The 19,325-nt window shown below is 48.8% G+C and overlaps 1 protein-coding gene across 3 annotated transcripts in view; it reads left to right on the forward strand.

Moving 5' to 3' along the window:
* The first annotated feature begins 3,171 nt into the window (after nucleotides 1-3,171).
* PAX5 (paired box 5) overlaps nucleotides 3,172-19,325 on the forward strand; it is a 232,082-nt gene continuing 215,928 nt past the window's right edge. Inside the window, exon 1 of one of the 3 annotated variants that reach the window (XM_034774864.1) lies at nucleotides 3,172-3,522. In XM_034774864.1, the coding sequence (XP_034630755.1) occupies nucleotides 3,477-3,522 (46 nt within the window). In that variant the 5' untranslated portion in view covers nucleotides 3,172-3,476. Of the gene's footprint in view, nucleotides 3,523-12,293; nucleotides 12,675-19,325 lie in introns of those variants that run through there. The other 2 variants (XM_034774865.1, XM_034774866.1) reach the window with 2 other exon arrangements.

A 19,325-nucleotide genomic window follows, 5' to 3' on the forward strand; every position in this document is an offset into this window, starting at 1 on the left:
TCTGGTGTCTACAGAGAGACAGACACACACGTGTCGGCATATGTGCGAGGAGAGGATAAAATACGATTATTTTCATACATGTGCATCTCTATGGAGACACACACGTGTATATATAAACATTTCTAGCTAGCTGAGAATCCACAAATATACATTGACAGAGATATACACGCAAATATATATATATATATATATATATATATATGCATCTCTGTGGATTAGATATACGCACATATATCCAACTCCATATCCATACACAAACATACATGCACACAGACACACTAGCATATCCACAGACGCGCACGCACACACACACACAGAGTAACACGTCCCTACACACGCCTCTACCCACACGCGCATGTGCGCACCATACGCACCCATCCAACAGGAAATGCACCCGCGCCCAGGTGCTGCGTGGCAGACCCCGGGGCAGCGAGCCCTGCTCTGTGGATGACGGGGGCTGTAAAAGGGATTGTTTCCGCTTTGTTACCGGCGGCGCCCCGCGTCCAAAGCAATTGTTTCTTACTTGATGCTAGTTCACCCCCCTCTGCTACGCTTCCGGGCTGGGGAGCAAAGACCCTTCCACCTGTTTGGAATATCGACCTAAAGTTATCCGCCCCCTCCCCACCCAACCCTTCCCCAGGGGTCCCGCACAGAAAGCCACGCGATCCTTCCCATCTGGGTGGGTCTGGCGGGGCTGGATTTGCTGAAGGCTCAGGCAAGTGGATTCTCATCCACTTCCCACCACAGAAAAGCGAGAGCCCAAACTCGCCAAGCCGAGCTCTCGGCTTTCGGCTCGGGGTCAGCGGGCGGCTAGGAAATGTTTATTTGAGCGGGTTTATTTTTATATAAACAAATGAGAGCGAAGGACGTTAGGAAAAAGGGAAGTAACCGAGCTGATGGCAAAACAAAATTTGCGCCAGGCAGCTCGGGCCCCTTTATTTCAACGGCGCGTTCGGTCGTGTTTGTGTTATTTCCTGGCCACGGAACAGGGTGTCTACAACTGGGTGTGCAGGCAGCCCGCTTCGATTCAAATATTAGCCGAAAAAGACAAAGCTATCCACTGTGATGGCTTGTTGTTTCGTTGGCCATGGGAGGATTTTAAAAATCTGGTCTACAGACTACATGTAGATTTCGAACGTCTTTGATTTGAAATGAAGTTACAACAATATGCCCCGGGTTCCTTGCGGGGAGGACAAAATATGTGTTGAGATTTTTAAACAACGCACCTGTGAATTGATTCCCATCTTCGCAGGCATTTTTTTCCCCTCAAGCCCCTTTTTGTATTTTTCACTCCCCGTTCACATAGCAGTTACACGCCCATCCAAAACACCAATATCGTTTGATAAAGAAGGTAAACCCGTTCTTTGGCATCTGCATATTTCTATAACTATTAATACTTATGTAACGTATTAAATTAATATGCCTCAAATAAGATGCATATTCTTTATTTTCCTTTCTTTGCAAAATTGGTCCGGATAGAAGCTATCCCTTGGTGAGGTAAATTCGATTCCAAAAGGTGATTTCTATCCAGAGCACAGCTCCCACTGAGCCAAGGAGGAGAGGAGATATTAAATGCATTTTCATCCGGTGGAAATAATAATAGCAATAATAGCGATCATTGATAAATTAACGAGGCGGTGAGAATTGAGGAATCGCAGGATTTTGGAAGGAGAAACATTCGCAGCCCTTTTCATTGTACATGGCTGCTGTAGGATTTTTACCTTCGCTTGAAGCGAGGTTGGAGTATGTGGGTGCTAATTTTAGGCAAAGCTGGAGTTGAAAGATTCCCTTTCTGCCCTTTTAATTGTAATCGAGACAGGTAGAAGTTTAGCCCACTAGAAAAATGCCTTTACCACCCTCGGTACGGGAAAGAATATTTTGCATAAATGTCTCGTTTGCCATTAAATCGATAGCGGCCCTTCTCACCATATTCCCCCCTTTCCACTCACTAAATATGCTAGAGAGGGGCTTTCGCTTTTCTAAAACTGTATCCACTGAAGCATATTCTGCACTCAGGGAGAAAAAAATAAGGTGTCTAGAAACTATTTTAATACCAAGTTCAGCTGTAATGGCAGATAGCGAAGTGTGGGTGGCTTAGCTGTCTCGTGGAACAAGTAGATTTTCGACAGGCATGAATATTTCCAAATTAATCAGATTTACTACAACAGCGAAGGAGATTAAAGTGCAAAAGCTTTTCTTTGAAATAATTTTGAGCCCGATATTTAATTTGCGGTTAAAAATGAACAGCATCCCGTCTGGAGCACAATTTTAAGGCCTATGTTTGTGTGTGTGTGTGTGTGTACACTCACAGAGTATATAGGCAGAAAAACACGAGACACATATTGTGAAAATAAAAATACACCGAAAAATCTGTATTTCCACCGAAGACTTGGTCCTGCGTAAAATTACAAAATTTGAAATACCTCCTGTGTTAGAATTTTTAAAAAAATGAAAATAAGAAACGTTTCCCTTAATGACTTACTTAAAAACCCCAAAACAAAGTAAATGGCTGCACGAAATCTTTTCACCTTTTTATTTTTTTCCCTGAGGCCTGTGGGACGTCATTTTATTGTTATGACTGGTCCTTTGATATAATTTCGGAGGGCACCGTGTAATTAAATAGTCCCTCTCGAAAAGTCTAGCCTCGGCTCCTCTTTAAAAAACAATCAAAGATGAGATGATTGTTTAAGGTGCTCATTCTAGTTCATGATCATCTGGGCTCTTTTTGGAGTGTGGTGCCTTTCTAAGCAAGAAGCTGATATTAGGACAAAAGGATCTTTCAAAAGGGACTAGTTTTGGTCTGATTATCCACGCAGATATAGTTAAGCAAAGACAAGTTCCATTCCCTTTAAAGCGAGTATTCGATCAAATATTGCAAGCAACAGAAATATAATATTTAATAATTAGGTTTCAGAGGAAAAATGATTTCCCGGTGTGTCCCCATCAGCCTTTAATGTTGGTTGCCCATTTAACGCTATGAAAGTGGCTTTTGATGAAAAGTTGATCAGTCACTTTAATTTTTCCAGCTATACATTAAAACCCTTGACTGTTTTTGTTTCAGTAAAGTCACAGGCGTCTCTGCCTTCGCCTTTCGCACGCTGCTCTGTAAACAGCTAAAGTCACACTTTAAGGCAGTTGGTTGCAAACAAACTTTGATTCCTGCTACAACAGATGTCAGAGTTTCTTGGTTTTTGGCTGCGTCTGGGGACATCTTGTGATGTTTTAAGAGAACAGGACATGATCTCACATGGCGAGAAGCTCTTTAGTTCCTTAATCATTTCACGGTTCCTTCGGAGGCTTTTTTTCCACCTAAAACGTTTAGTTTCAGCTCAGTGATCAGCTGCAAAGGCTCGACGGGGAGCGGAAGAGTTGAATTATTCCAACCTGCAAGCAGACCCTCAAAAAAAAAAAAAAAAAAAAAAAAAAAGTGGAAACTTTTTTTCTCTGTCCATTTCACCAAGTCCTGAAAAATCAGAATGGAATTAGAGAAAAACTACATGACTTCCAGGACGGGCCGAACAGGTAGGACTGTGCTCCTGGTTTTTAAAGTAGTTGTAAATAAATATGATATTTCACTCTCTGGATAGTGTCAGCATAAGTAGTTTTCATATACGGTGTGTGTCTATCTGAATCTATAGGTGGGTGTCCATATATTTGTCTACGTGCACACATACAATATGATATTGATATGTACACCCAGCATGGATATATATGCAATGTGTTATATAGCTCTGTGTTTATGGGCACTGTATTATGTTTGGTTGTACTAGCAGGGGCTTAAGTGGGTTACAAGCCCAGAGACGTGCTGCTTAGAAAAGAGGGTAACAAATGTTTAACCAGCACAGGGGCTGCCCTTTCCCGCACTAAGGTATAGAGCTGCTGGTGGAGCGAAGTGACGGCATTGTGTTTGCCTGGTGATGTAGCTTTTGGATCTCCAAAGGGATTATCTCTAGATCAACTATTTTCAAAGCAAAAGTCAACACTTGTGCTAGGGATGATGGAGTTCGGGGGCGCTAGGTGTGGGGAACGAGGCTGGCAGACCAGCGACAACCATTTGCGTTTCGTGCAGGGTTTCAGCCACCCAGCCAGACGCTGCTTTTGGGGGGGGGGGGGCATCGGCAATCGGCCAGAGCTTTGGAGGGGAGGCTCCGTGGACAGCCACAAACACGATAAGGAGCATGGCTTGGGTCCCACCGCTCCCTTCCTGGCTGGATGCGTAGGGCCGTTTGGGACGGTCCCGGGGATGGGGCATGGATGTGACTTGAACGGAAGGCTAGACAGAGCGCGGACCCCGGGACTCCCTGACCCAGGAGGGGAAATCCTCCAGCCCCCCTGTGCATCGCCCCCACGAGCAGCCGAGCGAGCTCTGCTTCCCCAGTCCTCGGCTTCCTTTGCGGGCAGCCCGGGGCAGGCTGCGCCGCGCTGCGCCTGACACTCCCGGGCTGCACCAGGGGCTGTCACACTCCGCAAAGGGGCTAGAGATCGGGGCGTCGGGGAGGGAGGCCGAGCCGGCGCTGGGAATGGCCGGGGGGACGCAGGGCGCTGTCATGCAGTGGGGAGCTCCGGATGTTCCCAGGTCCCTCCAAGCTCGCTATAAATAATGCAAGTTTGCAGCGATCGATGGGGCCTTTTATTAGTTAAATCGCCTGAATCATCGGTTAATCGATAAAGCGTTTCATTGCTCTTAGCTGCGGGCCCTGGTAGGGGCTGGGGAAGGCCCCGGTGGAGGGAGGTCCTAAGCCGCGCGGAGAAGCTGCCCCTGGTCCCCAGCTTTGGCTGCTCCCGCCAAAGCTTTGCCCTTGCCCCTGGTCCGGGCTGGGCCTTGCTCCTCCGGGGCCTGCCAGCCCGGCCCTGCAGTGGCGGCTCTCCCAACCAGGGCAGGGGCCGGAACCGGCACGATCCGAACTGAGCGTTGCCTGTTTGTGTCCCAGTCCATCGCTCCATCTTTGTATTCGACTGGCTGGGGGCGGTGGGCCAGGCCTGTATCCAGGGCAAACCGGCTAGTAGCCACGCCACAGGCAGGTGGGGAGAGCCCAGACCCCCCCCCCAGGGAGATCAGGGGAAGGAGACAAGGAACCCCAGAATCCTCTGGACACATAGCTTTAAAAAGTGTCTATGAACTGTCCTCTCCCCGCTCCACTATGCCACCCGTCCCCCCGGCTTCTCCTGGCACGCTTTGCTTTGCTGGACTGGGGGGGGGGGGGGTTTCTCTAGGCCCGGTCTGTAGTTATCGTCCTAAACTTTGTGCCCCGTGTTCACTCTGGACGGAAATCGGCGCTGTGCGCTCTGTGCTTGCTCTTGTGTCCCGCTCCGATGATACCTCCCTCCAAATCGCTGTCTTGTCTCCCCTGGCTTGGAAAGAAAACACAATCTGTGTCTGCTGTGTAATGGCAGACATCACACCCGGCGCTGGCCGGCGGACTGGTGCAAAGATTGGGAGTGGGGGCATGATGGTTGGAGCAAGGTGACTAGACCTCCGGGTCGTTTCTCGCCCCTGGTTTTACTCCAGTCTGTACACACACTACAGCAGGAAACTCGAAACAGAAAGGGTAAATGGAGCAGCGGAAGTAATTTTCAGCTTCATTTTGTATGGCCTATTGCTCCCAGTCTCACTCAACTGGCTTTCCTTAAACCGATTTCTGTCATTTGCGATCTGGTCTTCCTCCTTTAAGAGCTGGTGCCTTCGTGTGCCCCAGAATGCCTTCTTCTGCCTCAGAGAGCAAGTGTTTCTAAACACGAGAGGCCGAGCCCAGCAGCTGTGCATCTCACACACCCCCCTCCACTCCACTCCCCCAGAAATCGGTACCTTCATTAGGTGATTACTTTATTTTGGAGGCTTTGGGGGGAGATTCTGGCCCCCAATTTAGTGTGAAACAAAATGCCTTCGTCCTCAGAGCTTTCAAACGAGGACGACACCTCTGCTCTGGAAATGGAGCGGATCTAAAATGACTGTCTGTAAATTCCACCTGCCACCCTGCCTAGCAGTGTCCATTTCCCCAACCTAGAGTTGGAAAAGGGAGCCTGCCTTGCAGACATCCAATCACAGCTGCATCCTCTCCCGAAAAAAAAAAAAAAAGGTATTCACGTGGCTAGTGACAGGGAAGATCCCCAAATCCTCTGGTGTGCTCTGCCATTCTCTGTCTCTAGGTGGGGGTTGGGGAGGTACCTAGCGCATAGTAACACAGATCAACTCAAATCTTCTCGCCTCAAGCGGTCAAGGGATACCTGCAGCTGTCGGGCTGCAGGCTTTGCACAGGCTGGAGGGGGGAGAATCTTACCCCCCTGGTTTTTCGTGCTTGGGGTTAAACGAGGGTTGATGGACAATCTAGTCTCCCGGTGCTTCTCATGCCACTGAATCTAGTGAGTCTGTTAAGGGAGGCGCTTTCCCCCTCTGTGACCCGTGAAATAATCTATAGACTTGTTTACTTTCAACTCTGATCTCACTGTCAAACACTCCCCGGTGCAACACACGTGGGACCCACGCTTCCACTCCCGGCTTTTGCCGTCCTGGGTGGGTTTACATCATCCCCCATCACTACTTTATTTGAGATGGTTTCTAGCTCTTAAAAAGAAGGGGGTGGGAGCTGGGTGACCTCGAGGTCCGCCACGAGAATGGCAACTGCATTATTTATCTTACACGGGTTTAAAGGGGAGAGGGGGATCAGGAAAGGGGAGGTTTTGGTCTGCAATAAACCCTCTGCCTCACCAGGGCACATCACGGGAGTGGGAGATTGAAATAAGAACTAACAAGGCGGATCTAATGGTAAATGCCTTGCTCCAGGCAAACCTCTAAAATAGATAGTTAATGACCATCAACATTCCTGGTGCAATGATGTGCTGAGAACTTCGTGTGGCTGGTGACCACAGCTTAGCACGTGATGTCGGAAATCACTCTACACCAGATTTGATAGTTGGGTAAACAGATATATATTTCCCAGTTCAGAGCCAGTCCCACGGAATGGGCATGTTAGCATCGTTTGGTCGGGATGCAAGAAACTCAGATGGGCTAGTCAGAAATAAGACGCCTGATTATTTTTATTTTATTATTTATTTGCTCACAAAAAGCTGACGGTGCAATACGGGAAGCCTGCTAGGACTCTCCCCAGACGGTGTCTCTAGAAGTTGGGGGGAAGGGACCAGGGTGGTGATGGAAAGTTAAAGGGGGAAATCCTCTTCCAATGTATTTGTCCTTCCCAAAAGTCGCCTTTGATGCCCGCTTTGTGCCAGTTTTAAAGTAAACTCCTGCCAGCTCCAGCGACGTGGGCTGGATGCAGGCTAATTTATCATGTTTTGATACAAGTTTCACCCGCCTCCTGTGTCCTTTTGAGGCTCTCTCTAAACCCTTCAAAGTATTGGTGCTTGGCACACGCTGGCTACAGCTCATTAAACCCGAGCGCCCCAGGGCAGGCTGCTCGCCCTTAGCCAAAGAGATCTTGCAACAGTTCGGGACTTCTAAGGGATCCCGCGTGGTCCAAATTGGTGTTACCAATAAGATTTTTTTTTCCCAGCGAAAACTCTCGGAAGGTGTAATTTCCCTTCTCGATTGAAACCGACCGCGAAAGGCTTTTGCGGAGATTTTTGCATGTTGTTAGGGCGGTGTGATTTTTCAAGCGCTCTCCGGGCGCAAAGTGGAAATGATCAGGTCAGAATTTGAACCCCCCCAACCCTGTTCTGACCCCCACCCTCCCTTCTCTAGCCCTCGAAAAAAACACCGACCCGTCCGAGTCTGGCGCCTGGTGTGCAGAATTAAACCGCAACCCCTGGGCAGAGCGGGAAAGACGCGGCACAAACCTGACCTTCACTCAATCTAAGTTGTAAGGTCAGGACTGCTTTCCTCTGTCTGTGGCTAGACGCAAGTGGGACAAGCTCCGAGTTTGGCAGTTTCGGGAGCTGGAGATTTGCACACACAGGAAGGTGTTTGCCAGCTGCGGGAGAGGTTCCCGGGTTGTTTTGATTAGACAAGGGACACCAAAAGCAGTGACAGACACTCCGCTGTAATCAGCGCGTTAGGGATACAGTGGATAAGGTAGCGCATGGACTCTGTGCCTTGTCGATTAGCACTTCTGGAAAGAAGCTGAGAGAATACACTTAATGCCTGCTGAGGATGTTCAGTGCAGTGTATCGCGGGACTCCTTTCCCTTTAAGCGTGTAAACGCCCCGCCGCCAGTTTTCCTCCCCAAACTTCACCGACCCCTGTTTGGCACAGCGCAGTCTAGACTCCGGGCGGGCGCGTACGAGACAGATTCACCGCAGCGCATTTGGCGGCCGAAGCCCGGGGAAAGGTTGTGTGCCCGGTTGTATTTTACACGTGGGTTCCGAACAGCCTGGGAGCTGCACCCCGCGGGGCAACACCCGGCGCCCAAAGAAGACCCAAGCGTGGCTGCGTGTGAGGTCCCAGGTACAAGCACACATCAGGCGCGCAGGAGGAGAGGAGGCTGGTTTTTGGAGAAGACACTTGTGCTCCCGATGTAGAGGGTCAGAGTTTGCCAGGCAGGAACTCCCCCTACTGTTAATTTCATAAGGCTGCAGCAGCGCGTGGGGAGAGCTCCTGGATACAAGCAGGGAGGAACCCAGCGAGAGAAGAGGGCTGTTTGGAAAGGGCCGGCAAATCCGAGCGGTGTTAGGCGTTAAACTGTACAGCGCCGAGCCCGCAGCCCCTTGGAAAGACAACGGGGCCGAAGGAAAAAAAAAGGGAGGTGGGTAGAGGGGAGTAGTGGCGAGTCAGGACTAGAAACGAGGCGTTTAGAGCAAATAATAATAATAATAATAAAAACTAGTCATAAATGCCAGCGAGCGTATGGCACCGAATAAAAACAAGTGCTGCCCGTGGCAGTGACTTCTGCTGCAGCTTCCCTTTGGCAAATGGCTCCCACTGCTCTGGCTCAAACTCGTTCGTGCGCTAGGAAGACCAGGCGCCGTGTGGACGCTGTCTGTGTGATCCGGCTCAGCCCAAGTCACTTCAGCAAAGCGTAGATCTGCCCAATAGGGTTTCCCCAAACTGTTCCACGAGTCTCTTGGACAGAGGCGAGCAGCAAGCCGGCCTTTGAACCAGGCTTCCAGGGAACACGTCCGCCCGCATGAGGCGTGTTAGCGCTGGGTGCACAGGGCCCTGGCGTGGGTGCCAGCGATCACACGGGTCTGGAGATCCCCGGGCACACGAGACCAAGGAAGCGCGGCTTCACACCATGAAAACCACGAAGCAGTGCGAGACCTTGGCGGGCAAGGCCTGCCTGGCCTCTCTGTAGTGTCCTGGGGGCACCTCCTCTCACTCTTCAGAAACGCCCCATTTCTCCTTGGTCTCTGCCCGGGGCTAGATTCGCTCCTACCTCCCCCTCTAGGACTAAGCGAACCCCGCCGGCCCGGGCTGGGGCCCGCCCTGCCCTATGGCCCCGGAATGGGCTGCGCTGGGGGGGGGGGGTTAAGGCGCCCCCCCCCCCCCCCCCGGGGCCGGGGGTGAGACTGCACAGGCCTTGCTCCCGGGGAGGCCAAGGGAGGCTCCGGAGAGAAGCGCTTGGCCCTGTTTATGTCTCTTCAGACCTTTCCCCTGGGCAGCACGGGCCTGGGACGTGCTCCGCACTGGCGTCCAGCAGCCCCGTGTCGATGGAGGCGCAAACTCCCAGCTAAATCCCGCCCTGGCTCCGTGCTCCTGAGCGGCCGGGCACTGCCTGCAGCGGGGAAGGCTCGGCCCGGTGCCCAGCAGCGGGGAGAGGTGTCCAGACCCCCGGGCTCAGCGTCCAGACAACAGAGAGCATCGTGCCTTGCAGCTGCCCGGCCAGAAACAGGCCCGAGGTTCCGCTGCAGGGCGAGGGAGGGAGGCCAAGGGCTTGGGCTGGGGGAGGCCGAATAGCGCTGAGGCCAGTAGCCCCTGGGCGTCGGTGGCCGCTCCGCAGAGTGAGCTGAGTCGTCGGCGCGCATCACTTCCCCCAGGGCTCTCAGATCAGCCACCCCCCTCCTAGCACAGCAGGGCGATTCCCCTCTGCCCCCTAACACACACAGCGCGGCCAGGGGTAGGCCAGGGCCTCTCCTCTGCCGGCCAGACCCCGGGACAGAGCCCCCGGGAAATACCCAGGGGCGGGTTCCTGCCACAGCTACACGAGTCAGTGATCCCTTCTTTGGGCCTGGGCCACACTGGTTTAGACAACCTCCCTGCTTCAGTGACGCCCGGTTCCCTGTCAGCTTTAGATCCCTTATTATCAGTGTGGAAAGCAAGCGAACAAAACAGGCTAACCAATCGTCACACCCACAATACACAACTTAGCAGTGCTTTGCTTCAGCTAGTCACTTCAGACAGGGAAAGAATTCTTTCTGCTTCTCTCTCTCTCTGTGAGGTTATTATATGTATCTTCACACACAGAGTGATATATTATATTATATTATATTATATTATATTATATTATATTATATTATATTATATTATATTATATTATATTATATTATATTAATTAGTATAGGAGCATGCATATATATATGTCATATACATGCATATATATATGAGTCCTGTGTATAATTATATATATATAGAGAGAGATAGAGAGTCATTATAATATATACTGTGTATATATATATTCTCCTGTGTATAATTCTATATATATATGCATACTCCTATATAGAGTCATTATTTTATATATTTATATATCATAGAATTACACACACTATATATATATATTCTCCTGAGTGTAATTATATGATACACAGTCATAATTTATAGTATGTTCGATATACAGGTTATATATAATATAAATTACATGTGCTATAAATATGAGTCTATGTGTATCATATAATTATACCCAGAACTATATATGTGTGTGACTGTGTAGATACAGTCCGTATAAATAGATTCACTCTCATATGCACAGCGATATAGGCGGGGTGTATATATGGACACCTATACAATATATTATTGATGATGCACTTGCTGCACAAAGTTATCATAGGAGGAAAGAAATATAACAAAGGGAGGGCACAGATACTTAATTCTGCCAAGCATATGCAACGAGATCCGGTAATAACTATAGATTTCATGAAGGCAGAATAATAACCAGGAGCAAACTAGACGGTATCGAATCTCTTTTGTGAGGTGTGTCATACACCGCGCTCTGAAGCCGGGGAGAGGCGGCGAGCTCCTCAGTATATTTCATGATCATTATCGGGCCGCTCTCATTTCGCGGTTCCCTCTGTAAAAGGGAGCATCCTTTTGTGACTTTGTGAAAGTGCCTTTTTTTAAACAATTGCTATAGTGGGTTTTTTTGGCCGCCCTCTCATTAACTTGGGAGTGAAAATACCGGGGGGGAGGGAGGGGGGGCGAGGGGAAAGAGTTTCACTTTTACTGGAGACGAAAAAGTCGGAGAGGGGAAAAAAAATCCGCCCCCGATCTCAGCTTGGCCTCGGGGCCTGTCCTTGGCTGGGCTGGGGAGCTCGCTAGGGGTCCGTTCGCTGGCAGCTCCTGGCGGGACCGGCTGGCCCGCGCTTTGCGGTGCTTTCCAAGCGGCACAGGGAGGAGCGGGAGTGGCCAGGACAGATCAGGGCGCCCGGCCTTTTGCAGCTGTGGAGCGGGTCGGGGGCCCGATCCTGAGCGGTGTGTCCCCTACTCCCGCTGCGGCCCCAGGCCGCCTCCCCAGCCCCCCCCCGCGCCCCCATCCCCGGGGGTAACGCAGCCTCCCCCCTCCCCCAGCCGGGTGGGCCCCAGGCTGCCCCAGCGCGGGGGAGGGGCGCCCCGGGAGAAGCAGCCCGAGGTGGTGGCTGGCCGGCTCCCCCCCCCATACTCCCCCCGGTTTGTCAATGAACCGGCCCCGCCCCCGCTCTCCGATTGGTCGGGAGCTGGCTAATCGCAGCCGGCCCCGCCCGGCAGCCAATGCGGGGCGGCCGGCAACTTTACTTTTCCGATTGGCCCGCGGGCGGGTGAGTGACGGCCCCCGCCCCCGCCCGCTCCCAGAGGCTGAGCCCCGCGCCGCTGTCCACATGCAGCGGGGTCCTGAAGGCGGCTCCGGCCAGGCGCCTCGCTCCGCCATGGGCGCGCAGTAGCCGCGGGGCAGCCGAGACGGGCAGCGGGATGGGAGCGCAGCGCCGGGCGCCGGAGCCCGCCGGGGCGGAGCGGCGGGCGTGAGGGAGCCGAGCAGCCCGCCCGGCATGGTCGGAGCCCCCGGCCCGGCTCGCCCAGCGCCCTCCAGCTTCCCCGGGGCGGGGAGCCCCCGACAGGTCCGGCCCCGGCACCCAGCTCACCCCGCAGCCCGGTCCGGGATCGCGGGGTCCCGCTCCGCGCCTCTCCAGCCCCTGGATTGCTCCGGACCCGCCTGAGGAGCTGTGCCCGCCCGGGGCTCTGCTGACCTTCTCCATGGCGCCCTGACCCGCTCCGCCGCTGGGAACCCCCCGCCCGCCCCAGCGCCAGCCGGAGACCGGCAGGGACCGGGCGGGACTGGGAACCGGACCGTCCCGAACTCCTCCCCAGGTCCCGTCCCGCCGCCGGGCGGGAGTGACCGGACATTGCCGCGCCGGGAAGGATCTTTGTGTGGGGGTTTGTTGCCGGCGTGGAGCGAGAGGTCTGGGCAGTAAGTCCCCGCAGTTTGGGCTGACGGAGCGGGGCCGAGCGCCGGGGAGTTTATACCTGACCGGGAAGCTGCTGGGGACCGCTCCGATGGAAATACACTGTAAGCACGACCCGTTTGCAGCAATGCATAGTAAGTAGGCGGCTAGTTCCACTTCTCTGACATTTAGCACCGATCCAGCCACCCTGCCTTGTCCGATCACGCAGCGTCCCGAGCGGTTATTAAAGGGGGGTCGGTGTAGCTGCCTCCGGGCACCACTAGCGAGGACCAGCAGCACTTGACCTGCGCTTTGCAGGGAGGATGGAAACGAAAACAACAGCCGCCGCTGGCTCGCTCGTTCCCCCTTGAATTCGCGAGATAAACTTCTGCGGCATTTCTAGAGAATATGTGTCACCTATATCCCTATATACATGCCACTCCGACCAGCCCTTGCTAATCATTGTATTATGAAAGCCAGAGACAGAGTGCACAGAGAGAACCAGAATGCAAATTTCAAACATTGATTTACCTAGATCAGGTACTAAAACCACCGGGTGAGAACGACAGAGAGGATTGCACGTTTTATTTTGTTAGAACTTTGCCATCTCACAGTGAGATTCAAGTGCCAAAAGTGAGCAGTACAATCAAACCCCTTAAATAGTTCCACCAAACAGACCTGTTCTTTTTTGTAAGTCTCCCCCCCTTTTTTTGGATGGCTTCAAAAGTTGAGGTTTTCCTTAGTCGACTTTTACTATTTCTCAATTATTTATGTACAGATAATTTTTAAAGACAAATCTTTACTAGAAAAATAGGGCTTGGAAATATTAGAAACAGCCTCTTTCAGTGTGTATCATTTACTCTCTAGAAGAATGAATTGATGTACAAATATTTCTAAATCAAATCTCTCTCTCTCGCTCTCGTTCTCTCAGAGAAAACATTGTGTTTGAAAGATACAGAAAAGTTTGGTCTGCAGCATTTTCCCCAAATTTAAAATATCGATTTAGCCTAAAAATACCCAGCAGTTATCAATGATAAACTGAGTCTAAAATAATTTTCTTCTAAAAACATAGAATTAATTTTTGCAACATCAAAGTCTAAGTGAGGCAGAGTGGACAACAGAGTCCAAATGTTAGAACTAGCTGTGTAAGTTAGCAGAATGTGTGTAATGTGTTTGCTTGAGGTTTGTTGTGCTTGAGAGGCTGGGAGAAGATTTATCCATTAACACAGTGTTATGTGAAATGACATCTTCTCTCATGGTGAGTTAAACGCTGGATTAGATCTTGAGATTTCAAGGAAATATAAAGTAGAACTAATCACATTTCCCTTATGCACTCCAGCCTTTTAGCCAAGACAGATTTGTTTTCAAAATAAAAGAACGTGATATATAGATAGACATTATCTATCTATCTATCTATCTATCTATCTATCTATCTATCTATCTATCTATCTATCTATCTAATAATAATATAANCTATCTATCTATCTATCTATCTATCTATCTATCTATCTATCTATCTAATAATAATATAAATTTAGAATAGGACACACACTAGATGACTATAGAAGGGCAAACTGTAAACTTACAGGGAAGTGTATAAGATGAACTACAAAGAAAAATGCAACATTTTTTGATTAAAAGAACTAAGGTTATTTTTTAGCTAAATCGAATGAGACATTTAAAACATTTTCAAAATAACCCGCCTTTAAAAAAAGGAAAACGGTAAATGGAAAAATTGATTTTGATTTTTTTTAAATTTACAAATCAAAATATTTTAACTGATGTGCAAATCGAGCTTTTCATTTAGGAGAACGATAGTTTGAAATATGATTAACAGTGAAAAACAAGATTTCTCGTGGAGTTGTCTTGCTGCTAATTTGACGGGCAACCATATGTGGAAAAGCCACTAAGGGACTTAGCTGCTTCCTCCATTAACCTAAATAATGATAAATCAATATATTCTGCAGGAATGTAAGGGGAGAAAAAGAAACGGAGGGGCAAACCCCCAGTTTGATTATGATGCTTTTTGCTATTGTAGTCAATCTGTTTCTGGAGAGATTTAGTGCGACTGACTCCGAAAGAAAGGATTTCTGGCTGAATTTTCAGCTGTTCTGTTGTCACAAATGCTGATTCAGTGGGCGAAGCCAGCTAACGCCAGCCCCATCAGAAATACCCCCAACCTAAAACCGCATTTGGAGCCGAGAGCAGAGAGCGGAATGCCCTAACCAGAGGCATCATTTCCTAAGGAAGTCTAGCAAAGCCGTCACACAGCGGGAGAACAAATGCTGAGCAGAGAGCGGAGTGCTTACGATGCCTGCGGGTTTTTCTGGCCCAGGAATAACAATCCCACATCGTTTCTTCTTTCTCGTTGGAGGGGAAAGCTTGAAACCTACAAGCACTGAGCCCCCGAATCCAGCCTGGATGCAGTGTGTAGTAAGGAAGGACTAAGTGTAGTTGCATTGTGCTATGCTTTTACTACCAGGAAAGTCAGATTTTTACAGGTGGGGACAAACCCAATCGATGTGGTAGCACGCCCCAGTATTTCTACTTGTTTGAGACATGGGAGCATAGGTAAAGCTGTTAATAGGTGGGATCTTAATGGCGTGTTTCTTAGTTTCAATACCTCCCCAAGCAATAGGTTGGCTGGAGCGGGGACTCACCCCGAAAGTCTGGTCGGTGGTTGGGCTGTTCGAGCTGGGGGTGATTCTTCTGCTACTTAACAACAACAATAACCAGCACGCGGTTAAGACCAAGTCCCCCACCTCCATCGCTTTCCATAGCTTGTGAACGACCCCGCCCCTAGCCCCTGGGCATTTCCTCTTTCTAAAAGTTTTGGTCGTTCAACTTTTCCTGCTTTTTGCTCCCCACGGGGGCGAGGGGAAAGGCTGAGATGTGACGCGCTAAGGCGCAGGGCATTTCGGCTACTAACGTTCCCAGTTTGCACGTGGGTTGATGTACCGACTGTAAAGATCTTGGCCAGATCTCACCTGCGCTAAAATGAGCCCCAAACCAAATCCTAATAATCCGACAGCTCCTTCCTTTCCTATTGGACGTTTGTCTTTGAGGGGCAATCTGATCGCTGGGCGAGGAGAGGGAATCTAGCACGCACCTTTCAACTGGGGGAGGAAATAGACCAAATAAGAATGCGCTGAGTCAGCCGCTTCCCCTAGCACTGGGGCAGCCTTTGCAGCTGAAATCCACCCAAGCAGCAATCCGTGCAAATGAGCCAGCCAGGATCCCCTTGCAACTGGACTAGGCTGGAAAAGAAGGGCCCGCCAACTGGACAGTTACGGGATGGACTTTCCAAATAAACGCCGGACACATTGAGAAAGTCAATGAGAATTCCCTTAGAAGGGCGCCTCTCTGTCTGTTCGTTTGCCCGGCTCGCCCATCGTTTTCTAATCGTGAGATCCGAGTGGGAAAAGACTTGTAAAGGTGTTTTGTTCCTTGAGGTGGTGGCACTTAGTTTTACCTTCTGCAAAAGAGTTCCCACCCGTTTCTAGGGGCGAGGTAATATTTGCAAAGAACACCCCGGGGGTTATTTTTCGCAATGACACTTATAGTATTTTTTTTAAAAACTTTCTTTAATACCCCTGTTAGCAAATGGGTTGGCTCTGCTGTGAATCAGCAACCCTTTCACTTACAGCCAATCGATGGAGCAATGCTGGATTTAATGCTTAAACAGCTGCTATAATGTGTGTGTATTCATAGAGGCATATCTCTATACTTCTTTCCCTCACAGATATGCATATATACGCACATTACACACATATATATGAATATATACTATACATCTATGTATAGTGTGTGTACTGTTGTGTGTATATGTAATATACATATATATTATAACATAGAGACACAACAATACACACACAATCCATCCAGCCATGTATATAGACATATATATGTCTATATGTATTATATACTTGAATATTTCTCAATGAAGACTATACAATACATATGTACATACATATGTATATATGCATACATGTATGGATTATATTATATTATATTATATTATATTATATTATATTATATTATATTATATTATATTATATTATAGTCACCTAACCATACACACAGTACATAAATATATAGTATATATATTCTCCATAGTTCAAATTGCTTTAAAATTTCTCAGTAAAAGGCACAGTAGTATAGAGTGCTACAAACTTGCCCCAGACTTAGATGTTTTGTACTTTCATAATGCCTGGCATAGTGCAGTTCTCTCGTGTAACCCCCCGGAAAACACAGACGACCTAGTTATTTGATAACGTGTATTTTTCACAGGGAGGGACTAGTTACTGTTGCCCTGCCAAACTCCCAGAGTTGGCCCTGCTAGACTCGCCGTGGCCTGTACCCTGTACTCTGCAGGTTGATTGGCGGCAGTAAAGAAGATCTGATTTTTTGAAAGCATTTTTCTTTGCCTTCCTTCAGTGAGAACTTCCCTCTGCTAGCCACAGAAGTGGGTGATAATGGGGACAAATACAGTGGAAGAGGAGAAGGCATCCCCACGGATGGATCGTTTTCCTTTCATTTGAACTAGCTATTCCTTTCCCATCCCATACATTTCTCGGCCCGAAGATGAAGGGTACAAATCCGAAGGCCCGTTAACTGCCCGTAAAAGGCTCTTGTACCCCTGCTGCAGATTATTTTAACCTAATTTAACCTCTCCGGCTCCAGCTCACGAAGGCAGGGAGCACAGTTCACACAGGCTGAGCAATTTGCTCTGCAGAGTGACCCTAGCTGAACAGGCAGGGTAATCTCAGAGCCTGGGCTGGTTAATATCACGGGTCTCCATCGCCTGGAAAGCCAAGTGGGGATGACGCCTTCCCTGGCAAGTAAGACTTCGCATCAGAGCTAGAGTGGTTGTATTTCTTGAGGAGAGGAGAGCAAGCAGTGAGTGAGCTGGTGGGGTCGGGGTGTTCATTTGCCTCCAGGAGACCAGCAGTATTTGAGAGCTGTGCGGAGAATACCGAGATTTTCAAACTGGTGGCTAATTTGCCGGATCATTAGCATAGCGCAGCTTCCCTTTGTTACAAATCCAGCAGATTCCAACCCTACCCAGGTTCAGAAATCTCTCCCTCAGCACAAAGCTATTGCACGTAGAGACGATCTCCCCGTGGGTTGCCAGCGTTATATATGTTTTAATAAACCCACCGACGATTACTTGATGATTTATCGCTCCATCTTTATTATTTAGCAGCTATTCTCTTGGAGGGAAAGTCCGGCTTGCTGGGGAGTGCCTCCCGGTGCAGTGCATTTTTGTTGTGACTCGAAAGCATTTGAATTCCCCCATAGCCAAACTGGGGGCTGGCTGATCCCAGCAACAATTTGGGGCTATTCACCCGCAGAGAGAGCTTTGTTATGCACGGGGTTGTTGTTTTTTCCCCCAGGAATATAACTCCCTTTAGAGAATGACCTATTTGAAGTCACAGAATGGTTTCATCCAATATTTATTGACAACAAATATCAAGGCGTTACGTTTCCCCGCCTGTATTTTACTAATCACGTTTACGCTTGAAACTAACCCCGGGAAACTCATGCAGGTGCTGATTTTGGGGGACATGCGGCCGGTTTCCCGTTTGGCCTCACTACACGGCACCGAAGTTGGGAGGGAAGTTCAAGTCGATCGGGGTTTCGCTTTCGCCGAGGAGAGCTGTCAGAACACGTAGGGAGTTGAACCCCTGGCCCTGCTGAAGTGGGGGGGAGAGCTAGTGAACCACAGCTTCTGCGGCTGCTGCTGGGCGAGCCAGCGAGCCTGGCTGGCCGCGAAGAGTGAGTGCGTTCGAACTTCGAGCAGAAAGCAGAGGGGTCCTTTGTTTAATTTGCCATCTAGAGGGTAAATTGTTCTAGGGCATTAAGGAACCTTTGACGCCCGGAGAGCTCGCTGCCTACCAAACACCGAACTTGTAATATTTGGAGGGAATAATTACAAAATTAAAACGCTTCCCAAAACAAAGTCTTAGCTTTCAATATCAAGATTTTCTTTCTTTCTTTTCTTCTACTTTGAATTGCTTTTCTAGATGAAAAGCTATAGAGCTTTGCCTTTTTTTTATTAAATACGATGTTAATAATTGAATATCATTGAAATTGCTAGGGAACCCGAGGCTAGTTTGTTTCAGTTAAGTGGCGTTGTACCGCTATTTTTTGGTATTAAAAGCAATAAGGACATTATTTTTCTGGCCTTAAAAGAATTTCAGAATCAAAACGGATAGGCTCTGTAAACCTAAAACGATGGGATGGTTCACTCTGGAAAATGCAGCATAAGGTTATCCTCAGACTTCTCTTGATGTGCTCCGAATAAAGTTATTTTTGGAGCAGAAACACTTTGAACCTGAAGCTTCCACTAAGATCTGGTGTGCTGAAAACAAGATTCACTTCTGAAATTGACAAGGAACTTCAGTGACTGGCTCTGTGTAGGCTTAAACTGGCTTTAGTAATCAAATATTTTATGTGGATTCATTATGTGTTCTGACAGTTGTAGAAGGTGTTTATAAAGTTTGATAGTAGTTTATCAACGGGGAAATGACAGGACTTAAATAAAAATAGTTTACACAATTGTTTTTTTTAAGCATTGAGGCATTTGACCTGTCAGCTTATTCTGTATAGTCTAAGTTTCCTGTAACTAGAGATTTTTCTTATTACTTTTTTGTTCCAGTTTTGGCAATAGGGATGTCCATGCCATTATTTGTTTTCAGTTTTGCCAGCCCTCTGTGATATAAGTAGTTTGAATGATTAACACCTTGAGGATTAATTATATTTCGTCACTTGCTACATGGGATTATTACATGTTCATTGGTTTT

The sequence above is a fragment of the Trachemys scripta genome, chromosome 6, assembly GCF_013100865.1.
Source record: "Trachemys scripta elegans isolate TJP31775 chromosome 6, CAS_Tse_1.0, whole genome shotgun sequence".
NCBI lineage: Eukaryota > Metazoa > Chordata > Testudines > Emydidae > Trachemys > Trachemys scripta.